General features: G+C 43.1%; 1 protein-coding gene across 1 annotated transcript; it reads left to right on the top strand.

Moving 5' to 3' along the window:
* The first annotated feature begins 503 nt into the window (after positions 1–503).
* On the top strand, positions 504–23,983 carry LOC138768751 (galectin-5-like). Its single transcript, XM_069946705.1, has 5 exons — positions 504–594; positions 12,732–12,757; positions 12,848–12,936; positions 13,895–14,060; positions 23,737–23,983. Exons 1-5 carry the CDS (start codon positions 504–506, stop codon positions 23,878–23,880), a joined length of 516 nt encoding a protein of 171 aa, XP_069802806.1. The 3' UTR covers positions 23,881–23,983.
* The last annotated feature ends 579 nt before the right edge of the window (positions 23,984–24,562 follow it).

Genomic DNA, 24,562 nt, shown 5'->3' on the forward strand with positions numbered 1-24,562 from the left:
CCTCTGGATGCATCTGGGAAAGCAGGGAACACAGTTTACATGAATCGCTATTACCGGGGTTTGCGATCCTCTGCACTATAGCCGATGTCTCTCATGGTTAATCTATTGAATTAATAAAACACATTTTCTGTCTAATAAAGTCCCTTTTATTGTTCAATAATTAAATGTAAACGATTCCATCATTTTGCAATTAAATATACTGTTAAAATAAATATATATATAAATAAATGTATATTTATATATATATTTAAAACAAAAATAGCAATATGATCTAAAGCGCTATAGTACCCGGGGGATGTGTAGTATGAAAGTAGTATGGCAAGAAGGATTGGATACAGATAAATTTGGGTGGTTATATAGAAAGCAGCTGATTGTTCTAGGTATATAGATCAGCTGTTGCACAGCCTACAATAGAGTGATATATGGCTAGTAGATTAAGTTCGTAGTTCATACCTGTTCAGTGCCGTAACGATGTATAGTTCACATGTGTATACTTTGCAATAATGTCCGAAAAAGGTCCTGAAAGCTTGGAGGAGAACCAAAGTGACGTCACTGAACTGTGGATTCCTTTCGATCTATTCCACTACGTCGGGGGTAAGGTAGCAGCGGAGCCACCGGCCGGGGCTCGCTCCCGACCCCGATTGAAAGAACATCTACATTCTCCTCCAAGCTTTCAGGACCTTTTTCGGACATTATTGCAAAGTATACACATGTGAACTATACATCGTTACGGCACTGAACAGGTATGAACTACGAACTTAATCTACTAGCCATATATCACTCTATTGTAGGCTGTGCAACAGCTGATCTATATACCTAGAACAATCAGCTGCTTTCTATATAACCACCCAAATTTATCTGTATCCAATCCTTCTTGCCATACTACTTTCATACTACACATCCCCCGGGTACTATAGCGCTTTAGATCATATTGCTATTTTGGTTTAAAATTTTCTTTGAAGATACGTAGTCTTCAAGATCTATATAGCCGCATATTAGTCACCTTTCTGCAGTGCAGCGCCAACGTGTGTTTAACTCCACGGAGTATACACTTTTTTTTTTTTGCTTGGTTTATATATATATTTATTTTTTGACAGTATATTTAATTGCACAATGATGGATTCGTTAGAATTAAATTATTGAACAAAGAAACTGTATTTATTTCAACGAAAATGTGTTTTATTAATTAAATATTAATTAGTACAGGAAGCTCCAGGAAGCCGTTAATTCATATGCCGGCAATAGAGCATTCTGTACTAATCATCACTTTACTTTAATGAAAACATCAAATGTTTCTTCTAATTATGTTATGACAATAGCATTATTAGAAGAAACATTTAGAATTATATGTGCGCTCAGCTGATTGGCTGTTCGGCTGAGCGCACATATAATGAGCCGGTCCGCAGTACAGTGACTTCATTGTGCTGCGGACCAGCGAAGAGACAACATCGGGGTGAGTATAGAGCTCTCCCCACCCCCTCCCCGGCACTGCACCCCTCCCAGCAAGGAAGGGGGGTCACTTAACCCCTTCCTTGCTGGGATGGGTGCAGTCTGACATCAGTCTGGCCCCCAGGGGGTTAAGGGGGATACAATACATCCTCCCTTAACCCCTTGGGGGTCAGACTGTAAGCAGCGATCTGTAAAGATGCTGCATACTGTAAGGAGCACAACACCGCTCACAATGATGGGTGTTGTGCTCCTGTTTGTGTGTTTTTTGTGTGTTTCTCCCTTTTTGTTTTTCAGATATCGGTATCCTGGGGATTACGTCGGATTCCATGGACTACGTCGATGACCAGCGGTTGTTGTTTGAATTTTTTTAATAAAATGGTCAATGAGGGGTGTGGGGGTGTTTTTATTTGAATAAAAAATTTTTTAAACTTGTGTCTTGTCTTTATTTCTTTACTTTATAGACTTAGTAGTGGAAGCCGTCTAATAGACGGAATCCATTACTAAGTCAGGGCCTAGTGTTAGGCGGTATAAAATGGCTAACACTAACCCCCTATTATTACCCCAGTACCCAATGCCACCAGGGGTACTGGGAAGAGCCGGGTGCCAGTGGTCCCGGAGCGTCAATATTGGCGCTCCTGGACCGGGCGGCAGCAGGCTGGTAAGATTTAGGCTGGGGAGGGCCTAAAACAATGGCTCTTCCCACCCTGGTGTTACCAGGCTGATGTCGTTTGGTTTTTAACCCGGCTGGTTATAAAAATAGGGGGGGACACTATGCGTTTTTTTTTTTAATTATTTATTTATTTAAAAAAAAAAAATGCATAGGGTCCCCCCTATTTTTATAACCAGCCGGGTTAAAAACCAAACGACAGCAGCCTGGTAACACCAGGGTGGGAAGAGCCATTGTTTTAGGCCCTCCCCAGCCTAAATCTTACCAGCCTGCTGCCGCCCGGTCCAGGAGCGCCAATATTGACGCTCCGGGACCACTGGCACCCGGCTCTTCCCAGTACCCCTGGTGGCATTGGGTACTGGGGTAATAATAGGGGGTTAGTGTTAGCCATTTTATACCGGCTAACACTAGGCCCCAACTTAGTAATGGATTCCGTCTATTAGACGGCTTCCACTACTAAGTCTATAAAGTAAAGAAATAAAGACAAGACACAAGTTTAAAAATTTTTTTATTCAAATAAAAACACCCCCACACCCCTCATTGACCATTTTATTAAAAAAATTCAAACAACAACCGCTGGTCATCGACGTAGTCCATGGAATCCGACGTAATCCCCAGGATACCGATATCTGAAAAACAAAAAGGGAGAAACACACAAAAAACACACAAACAGGAGCACAACACCCATCATTGTGAGCGGTGTTGTGCTCCTTACAGTATGCAGCATCTTTACAGATCGCTGCTTACAGTCTGACCCCCAAGGGGTTAAGGGAGGATGTATTGTATCCCCCTTAACCCCCTGGGGGCCAGACTGATGTCAGACTGCACCCATCCCAGCAAGGAAGGGGTTAACTGACCCCCCCTTCCTAGCTGGGAGGGGTGCAGTGTCGGGGAGGGGGTGGGGAGAGCTCTATACTCATCCCGATGTGTCCTCTTCGCTGGTCCGCAGCACAATGAAGTGACTGTACTGCGGACCGGCTCATTATATGTGCGCTCAGCCGAACAGCCAATCAGCTGAGCGCACATATAATTCTAAATGTTTCTTCTAATAATGCTATTGTCATAACATAATTAGAAGAAACATTTGATGTTTTCATTAAAGTAAAGTGATGATTAGTACAGAATGCTCTATTGCCGGGAATATGAATTAACGGCTTCCTGGAGCTTCCTGTACTAATTAATATTTAATTAATAAAACACATTTTCGTTGAAATAAATTCAGTTTCGGTGTTCAATAATTTAATTCTAACGAATCCATCATTGTGCAATTCAATATACTGTCAAAAAATAAATATATAGATAAATATACATTTATTTATATATCTATTTATTTTAACAGTATATTTAATTGCAAAATGATGGATTCGTTAGAAATAAATTATTGAACAACGACAGTGTCTTGATTACAAAGAAAATGTGTTTTAGTAATTTAATATATTAACTATTAGAGGCATTGGCATTCGGCATCATTGCCGGCTATTTTTGAAGTACTCCGTACGGGCCGCCTGTCAATCCACGGCCGCATGTCCAGCCGCAAACAATGGTCTTGTTCATTTTTTACGGGTCCGTTTACGATAGGGCCGTAGATTCAGACATAGTGTGCACTTTCCTGAGGAAGCAAACCAACGCGAAACGTCGTTGAGGGGTACACGGTTGGCAGATACATAGCGGCAGTAATGGGTAAGTGCTTAGGAGCATATGTATGCAATTTATTGTGAGGTTAGTTAGCCGGTACGATTTGTCCCAGTGTGGACGACGGTGAGAGTATACATACTAGCCTGCATATAGGGAGTAAGGAAGTACATTTTGCACCAACCTAGAGACTATAAAAAATTCTAAAAATTTATATATTTATTTGTGCGCTTGTATACTGCCATCTGCTGGTCTTTTCTATTTATTGCAAACTGTTTTTTTGTATGTTGTAATTTTATAATAAAGTATGTGGTTTTAGATTGTTAAACTAGCCTCAATATGGTTCTTTATGTATAAAATAGTGTGCACTTTGCAGCCGCATATCCTATACTTCCAAGCATACACACGAACCACCAAAAATACCGCCGCACAATTACAGCCGCAAATACAGCCGCACTGTTACAACGTGTGAACCGAGCCTGAAGGAAGAAATGGAGGAGCAGGATGCATAGAATTCCTGATTGTACATTCTGTTCACTTTCATGTTAAGCCCACTCACCCTGTGTTACAGTGAGTGGGGAGAACATCAATATGAGGCTGCATCCCTAGAAGCTACGCGGTCAAAGCTTTAAAGAATGCTTAAAATGACAGTGTCACAATTCCCACCAGTGTTCCTAGACACCCCTATTGGAAATCACTGTAGTAAGTTTAGGAGCTCAGTACTGGTGCCATATCAAATTTATCAATGAGTAAATCATGTGTATAGTGAAAATATTCTCCTATTAATTTAACTAGTGTAGATTGCTATGTAAATGTGATCACATTATTAGTTAACAACATGGAGTAAGTTGAGAAGCAACAAACTACTGTACATTGTATTGTGACTGGAGCAGGTTTGCTTCATGGTAAAAACTTTAGGGTTAGTGATGCTCTTTGTTGCAGGCAATAACAATTACCTCTCCACACAAGCACAGTGACCCATCTAAGGCAGAAAGCCATTGTATTGAACTGTAAAAAAAAAAAAAAAACTCAGTTGTATGCGTGCCATACAATCAATGTCAAAATAAGCTTCCTTCCTTCCTTGTCTCCCTGTTGTCTGGTTTAAAATCTGCAGCACAACAACATTAAGGGTGTTCTCGCCATCTTCTCATTATCACAAAGAGCAGTATCAGGGAGTTGGTCTCGGGAAAACCAAGAGGTCCACTTCTCCTACCACCTTCAGAGAACATCATGTAAAGTCCCCACCTTTATACCTCTACAGCGGATCCCCTAAGAAAGAGATGGAATAATTGGGAACGCCAGAAAGCATTCTGCAACTTCCTGTGGAAGTTCTTAACCCATTGCCAATGACTTGACAAGTCCGTACAAGAAAAGGCTGTGGTGCACTACAAAGCCCAGAAATCCTGTAGGTAATGACATAGTTCCTAATCCCCCTGCATCTCAACAGAAATCCCTTATCCCAAGAGCTGAAGCACTATACAGCAGAAGACTGGCCTGTCATCAACAGCCAATACTACTACTACTACTACCACCATCATCATCCTGTGGTGAAGAGCCTGTTGTGACCCAGTTAAAAATTTTGGGTGAGTGCCTGTTGTGACCCACCTTATAATTAAGGGTCAGAGCCTGTTTTGACCCGCTTAAAAATTGTGGGTAACAGCATGGTGTGACTCTCCTTATAATTGTGGATAAGAGTCTGTTGTGACCTTCTAAAAAAATTTGTGGAACAAGACCTTGTTGTGACCCTCTTGAAAATATTGGGGGCAAGAGCCAGTTGTGACCCTCAAACACACAATGACACAGTTTGCAAAAGACAAATCGTTTGTCTTCTGCACTTTCATCAAAATAATGTCACACAGTTGAAGACCTTCCCCTCTGTGATGAGGTGTTCTGGGGAAGACTTGCAGGGTCACTTGGTATGGCCCATCCTCTCCCGCTGGCTACACCACTGCCTCTTGCAGCTGGTGCTGCAGATTCCTCCCCCTTTGAAATTCTGGGTCTAGCCGGCTCACCAGTGGGACCATTTGCTTCCTTGTCCATCGCCTCCTCACAACACTGATACTGCGGAAGGTGAACACTTTGGGGATCGGTGGACATGATCTCCTCCGGACCTCCTGAACCATAATTTCAGGGTGTTTGGGGGCAAACAGACTGCCCACATTATGTGCCATCCACATTAACACCTGCTCATGCTGCTGTGCATTCAGTAGTGGCATACTGCGCATCTGAGGTATCATGCATAAGCCGTGTTCTTGCTCTTCCTTAGCATTAGGCTCTGTTTCAACATGCCCAGGCCCATGGCTTGTACCGGCACTTCCTCGTCTTCATCCCTTTCCAACAGTTTATCCCATGATTTCTGTTATCAGCAGGCTATTCCGTATAATACCGGTATATTATATGGAATTAACTTTTTTTCCAGTCACACTGGCAGACTACTAGTCCTTAAAGGGGAACTATCAGCAGGTTAGAAAAATCTAAACTGGGGACACTGAGGAGGAAGGTATGTGTCATACCTTACTCCTTGACGCTGTTAATCGGGGTTAACTCTGCTGCATAACACCCTTAGGAGCACTGCCGTGTCATCTGGTCTGCCTCCTCCATTGATTATCATTAGAAGGGGCGGACTGGAGGATGCGGCAGTGCACTCATGGTGCTCTGGAGCACAGATTTACCCCAACTAACAGCACGGGACCAGCACCGAGGAGAAAGCTAATAGACATACCTTCCTCCTCAGCCTCGTCGGTGCTATAGAAGGCTATCCGCAGGTTAGATTAGTCTAACCTGCTGATAGTTCCCCTTTAAAAGGAGTATTGAGTGTTTGGTGAACCTAATCACCTGTCTGACTAACCACACTAAGCCCTACTCTTTGATTCCAGTTTAAATATGTGCAAAAGTTTTTTGGTGCACCTAATTTACCAGAACTGTCACAGGGTTTTCTCAGTAAGATACTCAAAATCAACTCACAGGTACTTACACCTGTAAACGCAAATCAAAATCGCTAGCCAATGGTTGTTTTTTACAACATTTTTGTTGTCAGCATACAATGCATTCGTGTATGGTGTGAAATAGACTCAAATTGGAACAAAAATAAACTATATAAAAGAAGAATTTTTTGAGGGAGGAGTTGGGAAAATCGCTGGTTAGATCATATATAGAAAAAAAGAAAAGTAACACTCAGAGATGATGGAGCGGCAGTCATTGTCCACAGGATCCAACAGCATGCTAAAGAAACTAGACAAAACAAATGTAACTTATGCAAAAAGACATGTAAATTATACTAGTGAAGATTGCAAACATTAAATTTAGCACCTTGAACAGTTTTTTGTTACCATTCTATATAGAAAAAAATGAAACTTTTTCTTAAAAAAAATAAATAAAAAAATAAAAAATAATATATATATATATATATATATATATATATATATATGCTGTGGAGATGAGTGGCACTACAGGTCTCAGCAATGCGGGTGCTCGTTGGCTTGGTTCTGACCACGAACCCTTGATCCAGATAAAAAGTGATAACCAGCGGCACACCAGTTGTGTGAAGAAAACGTGATGATTTATTCGTGAATCAATACATCTCAGCAAACACAGTCCAGCACGACGTTTCGGCGGGAGTCCGCCATTTTCAAGTGCAAGGTAGTGAACTTCAGTGCTCATTTAAATACACACATGATTACAAAGGCATACACATGATTGGTGAACATAATCTGTCAGTCTCTGTAAGGGACCAATCGGTCCTAAATAGTGATTAAAAAAGTGAAAAGTGCTTCCAAACGTGATAATAAGTATGGTTTCAATATACAAGAATTCACTTGAAAAATATTAAAGTACAACTGATGTCTTTGTACATTATAGGAGTAGACAACATCGGGTCATTTTTAAGAGGTACGCCACCTAATAGGTACAGGAAAAATAATTAACCGATGGCAATAGTAAACGTTAATAATGCACTTTGTGCAGCTGTAGACAAAATCGGTGTATGAACCGCATTAAATTAGGCCGAACTACCCACTGGTCGGAGGCTCCGTTGATCTTCTTCCTGCAATAGGATGAAAGGTCGGCGGGTAGGAAACCAGGACTCCACAATCGCACGGGAACCGCGCGCATAGTGTGAACCGGTTCCAATCCTCTTCCCAAGATGTGGGTATTTGTCCAGTCAACAATAAATGAACGACTATTAGATGAAAATAACGTGGCGTTAACCTCTCAAGCCCGGTGTGTTCACTCTTAAGGTGCAGACCAGGTCTGAAATCAAAGAAAAAATGTTAAGTATATGGCATATTTATAGACATGATGAAGAAATATGATGAAGAAATAACACGTGAAGTTCACTACATATTATCCCATCCTCAGTATAACAGAGAACCAGGATAATAGTTGACATGAGGATTGTACTCTATCTGAACATAGCAGTAGTCACTTTATATTCAACATTTAAACCTGTTGGTTGTAAGGTCCCCAATTCGTGTATCCAAAACAATTCTCTTTTCATTAGAATTGTTTGTCTGTTACCCCCCCGTTTTAATGGCTCAATTCGTTCTAAAACCATAAATTTCAAGTCTTTCTCCAGGTGTTTCTCTTCTGTAAAGTGTTTAGAAACTGGCAGATCAAGTCTATTTTTTCTAATTGAATATCTGTGTTGGGCCAACCGTGTTTTCAGGTCATGTGTGGTTTCCCCCACGTACAGTTTTTTACAAGGGCAAATTAAGACATAGATGACCCAGTCTGATGAACATGTCAGAAATTGCTTAATGTGATATTCTTTGTTAGTCATTGGGTGCAGAAATTTAGTACCTTTTATCATGTACTTACAGTTCACACACCCAAGGCATGGAAATGACCCCGTTCTGCACCCAATGACTAACAAAGAATATCACATTAAGCAATTTCTGACATGTTCATCAGACTGGGTCATCTATGTCTTAATTTGCCCTTGTAAAAAACTGTACGTGGGGGAAACCACACATGACCTGAAAACACGGTTGGCCCAACACAGATATTCAATTAGAAAAAATAGACTTGATCTGCCAGTTTCTAAACACTTTACAGAAGAGAAACACCTGGAGAAAGACTTGAAATTTATGGTTTTAGAACGAATTGAGCCATTAAAACGGGGGGGTAACAGACAAACAATTCTAATGAAAAGAGAATTGTTTTGGATACACGAATTGGGGACCTTACAACCAACAGGTTTAAATGTTGAATATAAAGTGACTACTGCTATGTTCAGATAGAGTACAATCCTCATGTCAACTATTATCCTGGTTCTCTGTTATACTGAGGATGGGATAATATGTAGTGAACTTCACGTGTTATTTCTTCATCATATTTCTTCATCATGTCTATAAATATGCCATATACTTAACATTTTTTCTTTGATTTCAGACCTGGTCTGCACCTTAAGAGTGAACACACCGGGCTTGAGAGGTTAACGCCACGTTATTTTCATCTAATAGTCGTTCATTTATTGTTGACTGGACAAATACCCACATCTTGGGAAGAGGATTGGAACCGGTTCACACTATGCGCGCGGTTCCCGTGCGATTGTGGAGTCCTGGTTTCCTACCCGCCGACCTTTCATCCTATTGCAGGAAGAAGATCAACGGAGCCTCCGACCAGTGGGTAGTTCGGCCTAATTTAATGCGGTTCATACACCGATTTTGTCTACAGCTGCACAAAGTGCATTATTAACGTTTACTATTGCCATCGGTTAATTATTTTTCCTGTACCTATTAGGTGGCGTACCTCTTAAAAATGACCCGATGTTGTCTACTCCTATAATGTACAAAGACATCAGTTGTACTTTAATATTTTTCAAGTGAATTCTTGTATATTGAAACCATACTTATTATCACGTTTGGAAGCACTTTTCACTTTTTTAATCACTATTTAGGACCGATTGGTCCCTTACAGAGACTGACAGATTATGTTCACCAATCATGTGTATGCCTTTGTAATCATGTGTGTATTTAAATGAGCACTGAAGTTCACTACCTTGCACTTGAAAATGGCGGACTCCCGCCGAAACGTCGTGCTGGACTGTGTTTGCTGAGATGTATTGATTCACGAATAAATCATCACGTTTTCTTCACACAACTGGTGTGCCGCTGGTTATCACTTTTTATTTATATATATATATATATATATATATATATATATACACTCACCGGCCACTTTATTAGGTACACCATGCTAGTAACAGGTTGGACCCCCTTTTGCCTTCAGAACTGCCTCAATTCTTGGTGGCATAGATACAACAAGGTGCTGGAAGCATTCCTCAGAGATTTTGGTCCATATTGACATGATGGCATCACACAGTTGCCACAGATTTGTCGGCTGCACATCCATGATGCGACTCTCCCGTTCCACCACATCCCAAAGATGCTCTATTGGATTGAGATCTGGTGACTGTGGAGGCCATTTGAGTACAGTGAACTCATTGTCATGTTCAAGAAACCAGTCTGAGATGATTCTAGCTTTATGACATGGCGCATTATCCTGCTGAAAGTAGCCGTCAGATGTTGGGTACATTGTGGTCATAAAGGGATGGACATGGTCAGCAACAATACTCAGGTAGGCTGTGGCGTTGCAACGATGCTCAATTGGTACCAAGGGGCCCAAAGAGTGCCAAGAAAATATTCCCCACACCATGACACCACCACCACCAGCCTGAACCATTGATACAAGGCAGGATGGATCCATGCTTTCATGTTGTTGGCACCAAATTCTGACCCTACCATCTGAATGTCGCAGCAGAAATCGAGACTCATCAGACCAGGCAACGTTTTTCCAATCATCTACTGTCCAATTTCGATGAGCTTGTGCAAATTGTAGCCTCAGTTTCCTGTTCTTAGCTGAAAGGAATGGCACCCGGTGTGGTCTTCTGCTGCTGTAGCCCATCTGCCTCAAAGTTGGACGTACTGTGCGTTCAGAGATGCTCTTCTGCCTACCTTGGTTGTAACGGTTGGCTATTTGAGTCACTGTTGCCTTTCTATCAGCTCGAACCAGTCTGCCCATTCTCCTCTGACCTCTGGCATCAACAAGGCATTTCCGCCCACAGAACTGCCGCTCACTGATGTTTTTTCTTTTTCGGACCATTCTCTGTAAACCCTAGAGATGGTTGTGCGTGAAAATCCCAGTAGATCAGCAGTTTCTGAAATACTCAGACCAGCCCTTCTGGCACCAACAACCATGCCACGTTCAAAGGCACTCAAATCACCTTTCTTCCCCATACTGATGCTCGGTTTGAACTGCAGGAGATTGTCTTGACCATGTCTACATGCCTAAACGCACTGAGTTGCCGCCATGTGATTGGCTGATTAGAAATTAAGTGGTAACGTGCAGTTGGACAGGTGTACCTAATAAAGTGGCCGGTGAGTGTATATATATATATATATATATATATATATATATATATATATGTACAGTTTGATATTATTAGTTTATATGCGCAAATGTGCAATATGCATGAATATTGCAATAAGGCCATGTAACATTTTTTGACACTTAAAGAAAAAAAAATGCACCGGACTCCTGTACCTGTACATACACCATCATACACCTTGGGTTACTTTCCCCCTTCTGTGGGTGGCAGTACCGACAATCAGGGTGGGTCAGTTGCAACTCCAGGTTGCCCGTGACAAGAGCCCAAGGGACCCACAACAACCCAAAAGGTTACCAACCATTTTGGAGAATACAGCCATCCAGCCCCAAAAAAAAGCAGGACCAGAACTGGCATCACGACAAATATCATCACGAGCCGTACACCACAGAATATCTCAAGTACTGGCCGAGTACCACAACCCTCCGTACACTGACTAACTACCACTGTTAATATTGCTGTCTAACTAAATTTAGATGCTGTCCCTACTCGTTTCACCCTCTCTACTGAATAACACAATACTGATGCTCGGTTTGAACTCCAGGAGATTGTCTTGACCATGTCTACATGCCTAAATGCATTGAGTTGCCGCCATGTGATTGGCTGATTAGAAATTAGGTGTACCTAATAAAGTGTCCGGTGAGTATACGTTTTTATATTGCGCAGACCGCTAGTTGCTGACCTGGACCTCTGACCCTGATTCATTTTGTTTTGTAATGACTTGTCTTTGTTTTGTGTACACTTATACAGGCTAGGGACTGTTGACCAGTTGTCCGCTGCCGCCTTGGTCAGTTGAGGCAATTAGGTAGGGACAGCTGGGTGGGTGCCAATGCCAGGGCACCACCTGTCTATTGCTGTCCAGTTCCCTAGCCTTGACACTTGAAGACAATGTCCTGCCTCCACTATATCCCTGCTGGAAAAGAAAAATAACTAAAGAAAACTGTTGATATGATAAATCAGCAACATTTCTGTATGAGACTCTGGATGGAACAGAGTTTTATTTTTATTTCAATATAAAAACATTCAAAATCCTTTATAACTTTTTTTTCCTTGTTCTCCCTTCTATGAGTTCTGCTTGGGCGGCAAATGAACATAACCTTCGGAATCGTAGCACATTTATTCACTTGTGCAGACAATGAGAATTTTTGCAAAATAAAAAAAATCTATGAAAGTTGCACATTTTCTAAATGTTTGTACAATTCAAGGCTATGGTCACACACACCAACTTTTTTGGGCTGTCTTTTACAACATGCCGTCATTTTGAGCCCAAATAACAGCCATTGTATTATAATGATGGCCCTAACTGTACAAATAACGTCCGTCATTATGAAACAACAGCCATTATTAGGCCTCAAAATTATGGCCGACCTAAAAGACCCCTAAAAATAGACAGTGTATGAACATAGCCATAAAGGGAGTAGCAGCATGTTGACAATTCTGTAAATGCCAATGATAATATCCCAAGCATGGCTGCACCTTGCATGTTTGAGTTTCTCATAATAATATATTATATACTGTATCTATGTAATAATAATAATAATAATAATAATATATTTATATAAAATGGGTTTAATTTTTTTTTTATATTCTCCCCCACAGGAAGCAGCCATGACTCTTATAAACCGGTATGAATTTAACCTACTTTACATTATCATTTGTGGGCTATACTAAAGCTGGTTTCTTCCCTATTGTCATACTATTTCTTTGTTTTATAGAGTGAGCCCTATCACGCTGCTTTTGCTGCAAATTTTGGACCAAAGGAAAATGTCATTGTCAATGGAAGCATCCCAGAGGAAGGAAATGCGTATGTTTCTTCTTAGATTACCAGCAGTGTTTTTGAGTTTGTATCGTGGATATACAGACCATACATATATACATACATACATACATACCATACGTACCATACAGACCATAAAACGTGGTATGCTCAGAGTTATACAGGAACAAGTTTTAACCACTTCCTGACATCTGACATGTATAGCAAATGTCAGAGTAAATGAAGTGGGCTCAGGAGCTGCTATCTGCAGTTGATGCTCATTTTCAGCAGTGGGGAATAAAGATAATGGTGATCCTGATCAATAGCAACTGCAGCATTTATAAGGTTGGTTGCCAGTACTTAGACATTTCCAATGCCCCCGATACCAGCCCCCCAGCTATGACACAATTGTGGAGCGCTGTTCTGTTGTCACTGCAGTCACAGAGTCTTTAGAAAGCGTTCACGTCTAAATATTGACCCACCCTGATCCCCAGGACACCATTTTATATAAGGACAGGGGCACAAGTCATGGTCATACTCACCTACCCCGATCTCTGGGACATTGCTGCTGCCAGTGATTAGGGAATGTTCCAAATACGGAAAATGTGTTGATATTTCAAGGGGAGGCCACGAGACAGACTGCGCTTGAAGTTGCACCTGTCCCAAAGACATGTCAATTCTTTGGGCAGATGGCGGATTTCGTTTAGTAATATCATTGAGTCTATGGGACAGGTGGAACTTCAACATACATTTTTAATATAGATGAGCGCAACTAGAGCATGCACGAGTCTGATCAGTGAGCATTTGAATATTGGTGGCTGAAGATGTTGGATGTAGCCTTATGGCCTTGTTTTCCAGGACTATATAGGGCTGCTGCCAACATCTCCAGCCACTGGTAGTCAAATGCTGAACAATCAGACTCGAGCATGCTCTGGTTGCGCTTATTTCTAACCTTTAACATAGAATTGTGTCAACATTAAAACTGATGTCACTGTCACCTTTCTAGGTTTTCAGTAAAACTTATAAACAGCAAAACAGGCAATACTCACTTTCATGTCGCCGCTCGTTTTAAAAAAGGAGAAATAGCAACAAATACAAAGAAAGATGGCTCCTGGGGGAACGAGGAAAGATATAAACCATTGATGTCATTCGAACCTGGACAAAACTTTGTGGTAAGAACAATATTAACCCCTAAACGACCGCGGGCGTAAATGTACGCCCCCGAAGTCCGTGACTTAACGCAGACGGACGGACATTTATGCCTGCGGTTTCCCCGATCGCTGTGCGTATGCACACAGCGATCGGGGAAGATGGCCTGCTATAATGTATCCCTGCTTGTCGGCACGGGGGGTTGATTAACACACCCCCCTAGCCCGTGCCGACGATCGCTGCTATATGCTGATCAATACAGATCAGCATATAGCAGCTAAATTCAGCTTTCCGGGTCATCAGTGACCCGGTGACCCGGAAAGCCATGCCGATTGGTGCTGTCCGAGACAGCACCAATCGCCATTTGTAAGCCCCCAAAAGATGGCGCCGATGCCACCCCACGATCGCCGTGATCATGGCGATCAAACTGTAAAAAAACAGTGTCCCCTGGTTCTGCACTCCTCAGCTAGGTGTCCCGCGGCGTTCTCTTCTCTTCACCGCGTCGCTTCCGGGTTTCGTTAGGTCCGCGTCATCTAATTTAGGAAATGTTCGGAAATGTTCAGTTTTTCGGGCTTCAGCAATCTCCGGCAGCTTCGCTTTACTGTCCCCTAGCGGCTGATCAGGGAATATCATTCACTGATCAGTTGCTTTGGGTTAGAAAGTTTTTTTTTTTTTTTCTTTTTATGCACCCTAACCCTGCTGAGTGCTGATCAGCATTGCACATAAGTGCGTCGCTGATCAGCAACTCCTCCTTTTTGGTGTAGGGGCGTTTTTCCCCCCTATATCCTACCACCACTGTCTGCTGATAAGTGCCACACATAAGTGCGGCATTTATCAACAATTCCTTTCTTGGCGTAGGGATATTTTTTCTTACTGTCAAAAAAAACGTAAAAAACACTACATTACACCACACTACATGAAATAAAGTTTTACACTACACCACTACACATTTACATACCCCATATACCAATCCCCGTATAAAGATGGCCCCCAGGGTGTTTTCGGCGTCGGACACATACGTTATTATTGCTTCCAACACCGAAACAGCCAGTGAGGATGAATGGGGGGATCCTTTTTTCCTCCATTCATCCTCATCATCCTCATCATCCAGTGACGTGTCTGGGGGTAGCGTAGCGTATGCTGCCCCCCAGACACGTCTTTTCCGCCAGTACCGTCCCAATAAGAGATCACGGTATGGCGTGAAATTCTCCAAACTCTGGGAGAGTACCTCAGGGTACACTTACAGATCTAGGGTACGTGCACACTGCGGAATGGCGAAGGATAACCCTTTGTGCATTCCGCAGCTGCCCCCCCCCCGGCGGACTGATGCGGGTGCGCGTGTCTCCGCCTGTGTCATAGACTCCATTCTATGCATGGACAGATTCCGTCGTCCGTCCAAAGAATGAACACGTTCATTCTTTGGACAGAGGGCGGAATCCGCCCGTGCATAGAATGGAGTGTGACACGAGCGGAGACACGCACCTGCATCAATCCGACGGCGGGTGCCATCTGCGGAATGTACAAAGGGTTATCCTTCGCCATTCCACAGTGTGCACGTACCCTTAGAGTGTATGATAGAAGGGACACCCGATTCCAGCCCCCAGATGCCCCCCCCCCATCCTCCGAGATAGTGGAAAGATCGTCCGGGAACTGATCTTCTCACTGCTGGATAAAGGTCACCACCTGGACGGGGATAACTTTTATACAAGCACCCCCCTCTTCCGGTCCCTCGCTGCCCGAGCTACTGTAGCTTGTGGCACGATCCGAAAATATCAGAAGCAGTAATAAAGCCCTAATATTTAGCCGCCATGGAGCGGACCCAGTGCTTCTGGATATGAAGGACCCCGTATCGCACCAGGGCAACATTTTCCAGGTGACGTCCCCCACACTTGAAAACAGGAGACCCCAGAAGAAGTGCAGAGTAACAGGGGGATCAGGAGGGACACCGTTTTCCAGTGTGACACCTGTCCTGATCACCCCAGCCTCTGCATACAGGATCACTTCATGGCATACCACACGTCATTGGAGTTCTACCTTATCTGAATTCTGTCCTTTATTCCTATTTCAGGGGTCACGTTGATCCGGGGATTATTCTGATTGCCATTTTGGAGTCAGGAAAGAATTTTTTCCCAGTGATGAGGCTACTGTCGTCTGCCTCACGAGGGTTTTTTTTTGCCTTCCTCTGGATCAACACAGGCTGAATTTGATGGACACCTGTCCTTTTCAACCTTATAAACTAAAAATTGGCCTAATACCACCAAATAAATTAAAATTGTCCCTTTTCCCCAGCTAAATAGGTATGGCCGCCATTCCCATTAGAGGATGCCATGATGCGATTACAAGGCTCCTGTGCTGCCAGGACAGTAGAAACCCCCACAAGCGACCCAATTCTGGAAACTACACCCCATAAGGAATCTAACAAGCGGGGCATCTGGGATATGGTCCCCTCGTGATGGGCACATTTGTGCCGTAAGAATAAAAAAAATTGTATCTTTTTATTTTAACGGCACATGTTCTACATATGTGCTCGTTACCAGTGGGGTCCATATGCTCACTGCACCCCTTGTTAGATTCCTTATGGGGTGTAGTTTCCAGAATGGGGTCACTTATGGGGGGTTTCTACTGTTCTGGCAGCACAGGAGTTTTGTAATTGCGACATGGCCTCCATCCTCCATTCCAGCCTTTAAATGGCGCTCTGTCCCTTTGGTGGCTTGCCCTGTGCCCATATGGCACATTATGCCCACATGTGGGGAATTTTCGTACTCAGGGGAAATTACCCTATACATTTTGCATTCATTTTCTTTTTTAACCCCTTGTGAAAATAGAAAAAATCAAGGCTAGACCAACATTTAGTGTAGTGTAAATAAACATTTAGTGTCAGATTTTTACACTTAATCATTGATCTTGTCTTGATTTTTTCATTTTCACAAGGGGTTAAAAGATTTAAAAAAAACACAAAATGTATTGAGCAATTTCTTCTGAGTACAGAAATACCCCACATGTGGACATAAAGCGCCATGCGGGTGCAGGGTAAGCCTCCAAAGGGAAGCAGCGCCATTTGGATTTGGCTTTTGGAGGCTGGATTTGGCTGGAATGGATTAGGAGGGCCTTGTTGCATTTGAAAGGCCTCTGTGTTGCCAAGACAGTTGAAACCCCCCACAAGTGACCCCATTATGGAAACTACTCCCCTCAGGGAATGTAACAAGGGGTGTAGTGAGCATATGGACCCCACTGGTGACGGGCACAAATGTGGAACAATGTGGCGTGAAAATGAAATATTACATTTTTTTACACTATAATGTTGGTTTAGCCTTAAATGTTTCATTTTCACAAGGGGTTAAAAGAGAAAAAAACACACAAAATGTGTAGAGCAATTTCCCCCGAGTCCGTAAATACCCCACATGTGGACATAAAGCGCCATGTGGGCGCAGGGCAAGGCTCCGAAGGGAAGGAGCACCATTTGGATTTTGGAGGCTGGATTTGGCCAGAATGGATGATGAACACCATGTCGCATTTACAGAGCCATTGTTCTGCCAAAACACTGGAAACCCCCCACAAGTGACCCCATTCTGGAAACTACACCCCTCAGGGAATCTAACAAGGGGTGCAATGAGTATATGGACCCCTTGATGACGGGCACATTTGTACTGTGAGGCTATGTTCACACTACGTATGATTTCGGCCGTAGTTCTTACGCCACTGTACATGTGCAGCTGAAACTACGGGCGTGGGAAAAATCGACATGCGGCCAGATGGGTACGAATTGCGAACATACGCCCGTAGTACAGTTATGCTTCCCTAGCTTGTTTCGAAACGATCTGAGGCAGGTCATTTACTTGGAAATCTTCGCCCAGCCCAATAAAACTCACAGAACCTTTTGGATCGAAAAAGCAAGTTCAATTTGGTTGAAATAAGTATTTCGTACGGGACCGCATGGAAATCCACGGCCGTGAGTTTTCGTCCTCAAACAATGGTCTTGTTTAATTTTCACGGCACCGTATACGATCCGCCCGTAAGCTCATACGTAGTGTGCACTTTGCGGGCGTATATCGTATACTTTCAAGCTAACGCATCAACCTCAAAACTACGTGCGTATATTCGCGGTTCGCACTACTGACGGAAACGTACGTAGTGTGAACCTAGCCTGAAAGTGAAAAAATTAAAATTTTCCCTTTCACGTCACATTGTTCCACATTTGTGCCCGTCATCAGTGGGGTCCATATGCTCACTGCACCCCTTGTTAGATTCCTTTAGGGGTGTAGTTCCCAGTGTTTTGGCAGCACGAGGGCTCTTTAAATGCGACATGGCCCTCCATTCCAGTGAAATCCAGCTTCCAAAAGCCAATTGGCGCTCCTTCCCTTTGGAGGCTCGTCCTGCGCCCGCTTGCCATTTTATGTCCAAATGTGGGGTATTTCCGTACTCGGGAGAAACTGCGCTACATGTTTTGTGTTTTTGTTTTCTTTTATCCCCTTGTGAAAATGAAAAATTAAGGCTAGAACAACGTTTTAGTGTAAAAAAGTGAATTTTTCCTTTTTTACACCACATTGTTCTGAAAATCTGTGAAGCACCTGTGGGGTCCAGATGCTCACCGCACCACTTGTTACATTCCTTGAGGGGTGCAGTTTTCTAAATGGTGTCCCTTTAGGGGTGTTTTTTAGGTTTTAGCACCCCAGAGCCTCTGCCAACCTGAAGTGGTACGGTCAAAAATGACCAAATATAACGAAGGGGTTGAAATTCACTAGGCGCTCCTTTATATCTGAGGCTTGTGGTTGCGTCAAATAGCACATTAGGGCCACATATGGGGTATTTCTATAAACTGCAGAAACGGGGAAATCAATATTGGGGTGCATTTCTCTGGTAATAGGTTCATAATTATGAAAAATATTGGATTACAATAAAATCTCTGCACAGAAAATTAAGATTTTAAAATTTCTTACACACTTAGGGGGACACGTATCATCTGGTGTATCTTTTTTTTCGGCCGTTTTGCGAATAAAATATTCCCAAATTGGCTCTTTCCGCCGGGTACTCCGGGGGGCAGGGAGGGGGTGTGGAGGGGGCGGAACGGGGGCGCGGAATCATAGTCTGCGCGATTAAGCATTTTTTTCTCTTAAAGATACCCTGAAAACCTACTCCAGCCCTCAGCCCTGGCGTAGGTTTTCGGCTGTGCGCACCGGAGCGCACGGGATTTATGTAGAGGCAGTATGTCTCTACATAAATCTTTGTAGCGCCGGAGATGCGTGGGACATTTTTAAGTCCGGTGTAAAAAACGTCGGACTTAATAAATGTCCCCCTTAGTTTTTATTTCTGTGACTCCCCTAAAGGGTTAAAAAACTTTCTGGATGTGCTTTTGCAGAGTGTGTGTGGGGGGGGGGTGCAGTTTCTGAAATGGGGTGCTTTGTGGGGCTTTCTAACATACAGGCCCCTCAAATACACTTGAACCTGAACAGGTCCCTAAAAAAATCTGATTTTGAAATTTTACTGAAAATTTGAAAATTTGCTGCTAATGTTTTAAGCTTTCTATTGTCTAAAAAAATGAAACATAGTTTAATAAATGCCGCCAACATAAAGTAGACATGTTGCTAATGCAATTTAATATATAATTTATGTGGTATAACCATTTTCTGTATAAGCAGAAAAGTTTCAAAGTTGGAAAAATGCCATTTTTCATAATTTTTCACGTTATTTGGGATTTTTTCATAAAGATTCATTATAAATATTGACTCCAATTTACCAGAAATGTGAAGTACAATATGTCATGAAATGCGGGGGGCGGGGCTAGTGCGGACCACGGGTGAGATGTGGGGGGCGGGGCTAGTGCGGACTCCAATTTACCAGAAATGTGAAGTACAATATGTCATGAGAAAACAATCTCAGAATCAGCCGGATAGGTAAAAGCACTCCCAAGTTATTAATGACTAAAGTGACACAGGTCATATTCACAAAATTTGCCTCGGTCCTTAAAGGGAACCTGTCACCCCCCGTGCCGGGGTGACAGGCTCCCGACCCCCCGTTAGAGCCCCATATACTTACCTAATCCCGCCGGGTCCCGCTTCTGGAGGTGGTTGGGTGACGGAGATCTCAGCCGCTGCAGCCCGGCGCGCGCGCTGAGAGATGAGTCCAACACCCATAGAGAATGATGGAGCGCTGGACTCTCCTGTCATTCTCTATGGGTGTTGGACTCATCTCTCAGCGCGCGTGCCGGGCTGCAGTGGCTGAGATCTCCGTCACCCGACCACCTCCAGTAGCGGGACCCGGCGGGATTAGGTAAGTATATGGGGTTCTAACGGGGGGTCGGGAGCCTGTCACCCCGGCACGGGGGGTGACAGGTTCCCTTTAAGGCCATTTTAGGCCCCGTCCTTAAGGGGTTATGAAAACTACCCGCCCAAAAAAAAATAAAAAATAAAACAGCGCCATCCCTGTCTATATCACCAGGGTATGTATCCAGGGTATGAACACTTTCTTCATGCTTGCTAATCAGATGACAAGGGTGACAAGAGGTGTTTGGTCCAGAAATTACACTCAGGCAGGATTTTTATATGCATTGATGCATTGAAAAACCATTGTGAACAGTAAAAAATGTAAGCGATATTTAGAGCATAGCATTTACTATGACTATTAAAATGATTATTACAGATGAGCGAAGCAGCCGGAAATTCATTTCGGAAGCGTCGCAAATTTTGGGTCAAACCTATTAAAATTTGCAGATCGAATCTTAACAAATTTAATTAAAACAGTCCAGACTGTAATAGTACTAGGACTATTACAGAAGGGCGACTTTGTTAAAACATGTTGTTGTAAGGCTATGCTCACACTGCGTATATGTCCGGCCGGATATTTTCGCAGCCGGACATATACGCTGTGAACTCCGGCCGGGGATTTACGCTACTTGCGACCGGCTACGTACGGGCGCGAACTTACGCACGAAGCCTACTTACGCTTCCCGCGCGCCCTACGTAGCGATCTGACAGCGGTCTTTTACTTGGAAATCTTCGCCTAGCCCCGGACACCCCACAGAACCTTTTGGATCGGAACAAAAAGCTGGCAAATTGAAGAAATCACCACTACGTACGGGACCGCATGTAACGCTACAGGCGTAAGTTACGGAATTTTCGTCCTCAAACAATGGTCTGGTTCATTTTATACGGCGGCGCGTACGATCCTTGCGTAAGTTCTTACGTAGTGTGAACTGTGCAGCCGTACTTCGGATACTTTCCATTGTACGCAAACTACGTAAGTCTTCGGATGCTTATTCACGGAACGTGCTACGTCCGGAGACGTACGTAGTGTGAATATAGCCGGGAAGGTGTAAAAAAAAAAAGAAACGGAAAATCACAATTAAAAAAAAAGTCAATCAGCCAGTCAATCAGCCAATTTCCGCCATGGACTCCAGTGGACCTTGGTGGATCAGGGGCATAATATAATTTTTTTTCCCAGGACAGGAGTGGAGTGCAACCACTGATTATGTAAGGCGCACACTCAGTTCAGTTATGAAACCGAACTTGTATAACACAGTAGGAGTGAAGTGAGACTTCCGTAGCCCAACCCCCCCCCCCCCCCCCCCCCTTGTCCCCTATTCTGTGGATAGAGGACAAGTTGTTTTTTCCTGTAGAAACTCTTTAAGGGGTTATATAGGTTTATGGGGCACATTTATCATTTGCACTTTTTTTTTGAGCTTGCACACTTGTACAAAAAACTCACAGACCTTGCTCAAAATGTATCATTAGGTGCACAGGCCTTAAAGGGGTATTCCCCCCAAGAGCCAAAAAAATAAAATGCTCCCAAACCTAGATAGTCTTACTCACTACATCTCCCTGAGAATTTTGATTCATCTCCCATCTTGCTAGCTGCTTCCGTTCCATAGTTACACGTTTTAAAAAAAGCCAAAATATATCCAACATGGCACCGGCCAGAAAACGATATCTCCCATCATGCAATGCTTATGCCTGATTGGTCCATGATGTAGCAGAGCTGATATCCACAAGATATAGCTGAGTTGAGTGAGTTGCATAGCGGAGTTGAGTGAGTTGCATAGCAGAGTTGAATGAGTGACATAGCTGAGTTGAGTGAGTTGCATAGCGGAGTTGAGTGACATAGCTGAGTTGAATGAGTGACATGGCTTCTGGCACCGTTTACTAAGTTTTGGTTGAGGTGCAATTTACTAGGTTCTTAAAGGATAACTTTCATTATACAAGACTATTAATATCATAGTGACATGTCAGATGTTTTGATTAGTGGGGCTAAAAATCCCTAAAAATCTTTATACCCCTCCACATGATTTTTGAGGAGAGCTGAGCTGTGCTGAATGAAAATAAATGGGCACAAGGCACAGATGAGCGCTTCTAACTTAGATTTAGCGATTATTAGGGGTCTCCGCACCCCATCCCCCACTGATAAAAACTTCTGATATGTTTCTATGCTATATGTGAAGTTTGTTACAATCAATTACCCTTTAAGTACTAGAAAGAGCAGTATGCACTGTCCCCCAAGTCCGCTGCCTTGGGGTCACCTTTGATTCTGCCCTGTCTTATAAACCGCATATTCAGCCCCTGACCACCTCCTGCCACCTTCACCTCAAAAACATTTCCAGAATCCGCTCTTTTCTCACCCCTGACTCCACCAAGCTGCTGGTACATGTTCTCATTATTTCCCACTTGGACTATTGTAACACTCTCCTCTCTGGCCTTCCTTCTAACTCCCTTACTCCCCTCCAGTCTATCCTTAACTCTGCCGCCCGACTAATCCACTTTTCCTCTCGCTTTGCCTCTGCCTCTCCCCTCTGCCAATCCCTCCACTGGCTCCCCATTGCCCAACGTATTCACTTTAAATTATTGACAAGGCTATCCACAACCTGTCGCCTCCGTACATCTCCGACCTGATATTCCGCTACCATCCCTCACGCAACCTTTGATCCTCCAGTGACCTCCATCTGCGCTCCCCCCTTGTTCGTACCTCGCACAACCGCCTCCAAGACTTTGCCCGAGCCTCCCCCATACTCTGGAAATTGCTACCCTGACACATCCGTCTCTCATCCACCATCAAGTCCTTCAAAAGTAACCTGAAAACCCATCTCTTCAAACAAGGCTACAACCTACAATAACTCTGCATCACCCTTGACCGGCTGCACTTTACCTCCTGTTTCTCTCCCATTACCTTATAGATTGTAAGCCCCCGCGGGCAGGGTCCTCTTCCCTATGTACCAGTCTGCCATTTGCCTTCATGTAATATGTCCTGATCTTGTAATGTTCTTGTTTGTTACCCCTGTCGCCTGTATAGCGCTCTGGAATTAAGTGCGCGAAGAAGAAGAAGAAGAATCAAACCAAATAAAATTAACATCAGGGCTGAGTCCAGATAGTAGGTTGTTCTGCAATTACACACAGATATGTAGACTGTAACTCAAACACAAAGTACTGCTACGTCCCCATATCACCTTTTTATGTGATTTCCTCCTTCCTACTGTATGTCTTTTTTGTCCCACAATGCCCACATTACACACCCATTGGAAGCAAAGTAGTGAGAAAATGTAAACAGTAATGGCTGCCATATTGGTAACCTACCACCACCACCACCCCCCCCCTTTACTGGTACTGAGCTGCAATATATTGTTTCTATTGTGTTTTGTTTTCTGGACAATGTATAATATATCTGTGGGCACCAGTAAGTAATAATCTGTCTTTTCTATGTAATATTTACTACCAGATGGAAATCAAGAATGAAGGAGTCGCTTTCACGGTGTTTGTTAACGGAAAAAAACTTTGCAGCTATAATCATCGCCTGCCTTTCAACGAAATTGATGTTCTTGAAGTTAGAGGAGATTTCAACTTGACCTGTATTGAATTCTAATTTCCTGCAAAATACAAGAAAACAAGAAGTCTATAAGGAGCCTTTACCAAATCTATCATTGTCTCCATATCTTAATGTAATCCTAAATCGATGATAGAATACACTGGTAACATTACACTTACATTTGATTCCTGAATGATCTATCTTTCGGCTAACGTTTTCTTGGTTTACGTTTCCATAATGTGATGACAGGATCGGCTTCTCTCGCCCTCCTTATCCCATCAGTTATGGACTTTTCTAGCATTACATGATCTTTATAGTGGGAATTTTCACAGTTAGGCAATTCTGATCTTACATATGAGAAACAGATCCCTGATCTCAGGGAGACCAGCCAAAACTACAACACTGCCGGCTGCTAATGAAAGCGCTCAGTGCATTGAAGTCCTAGGTGCATTGCCCCCTGGGAAACAAGATTATGCAAAAGAAGAGCCCGTGGGGCTCATCAAAAAGTCTCAAAACACAGGACTAGCCAGATATCCCTCCGGGAAGGACCCAGCCAGGGTCTTACATATGATCTTACTAGTGATGAGCAAATAGTGAGATATTCGAATATTCGATATTCGTACAAATATCCCGCAAATATTCGATCAAATATTCGATCCCATTAAAGTCTATGGGAACAAGTATTCGATTAGTGAAAAACATCTATTTGACCATTTGGAGGCTAAAACCAGAAGCTGGG

Source organism: Dendropsophus ebraccatus, chromosome 12, assembly GCF_027789765.1.
Source record: "Dendropsophus ebraccatus isolate aDenEbr1 chromosome 12, aDenEbr1.pat, whole genome shotgun sequence".
NCBI lineage: Eukaryota > Metazoa > Chordata > Amphibia > Anura > Hylidae > Dendropsophus > Dendropsophus ebraccatus.

Bases quoted from the DNA above. Each gene is read 5' to 3' on its own strand.
- LOC138768751 (XM_069946705.1), top strand. From the start codon at position 504: ATGTCCGAAAAAGGTCCTGAAAGCTTGGAGGAGAACCAAAGTGACGTC. The intron at 12,937-13,894 runs GTATGTTTCTTC...TCACCTTTCTAG, and splicing joins ATCCCAGAGGAAGGAAATGC to GTTTTCAGTAAAACTTATAA. The intron at 14,061-23,736 runs GTAAGAACAATA...ATTTACTACCAG, and splicing joins AACCTGGACAAAACTTTGTG to ATGGAAATCAAGAATGAAGG.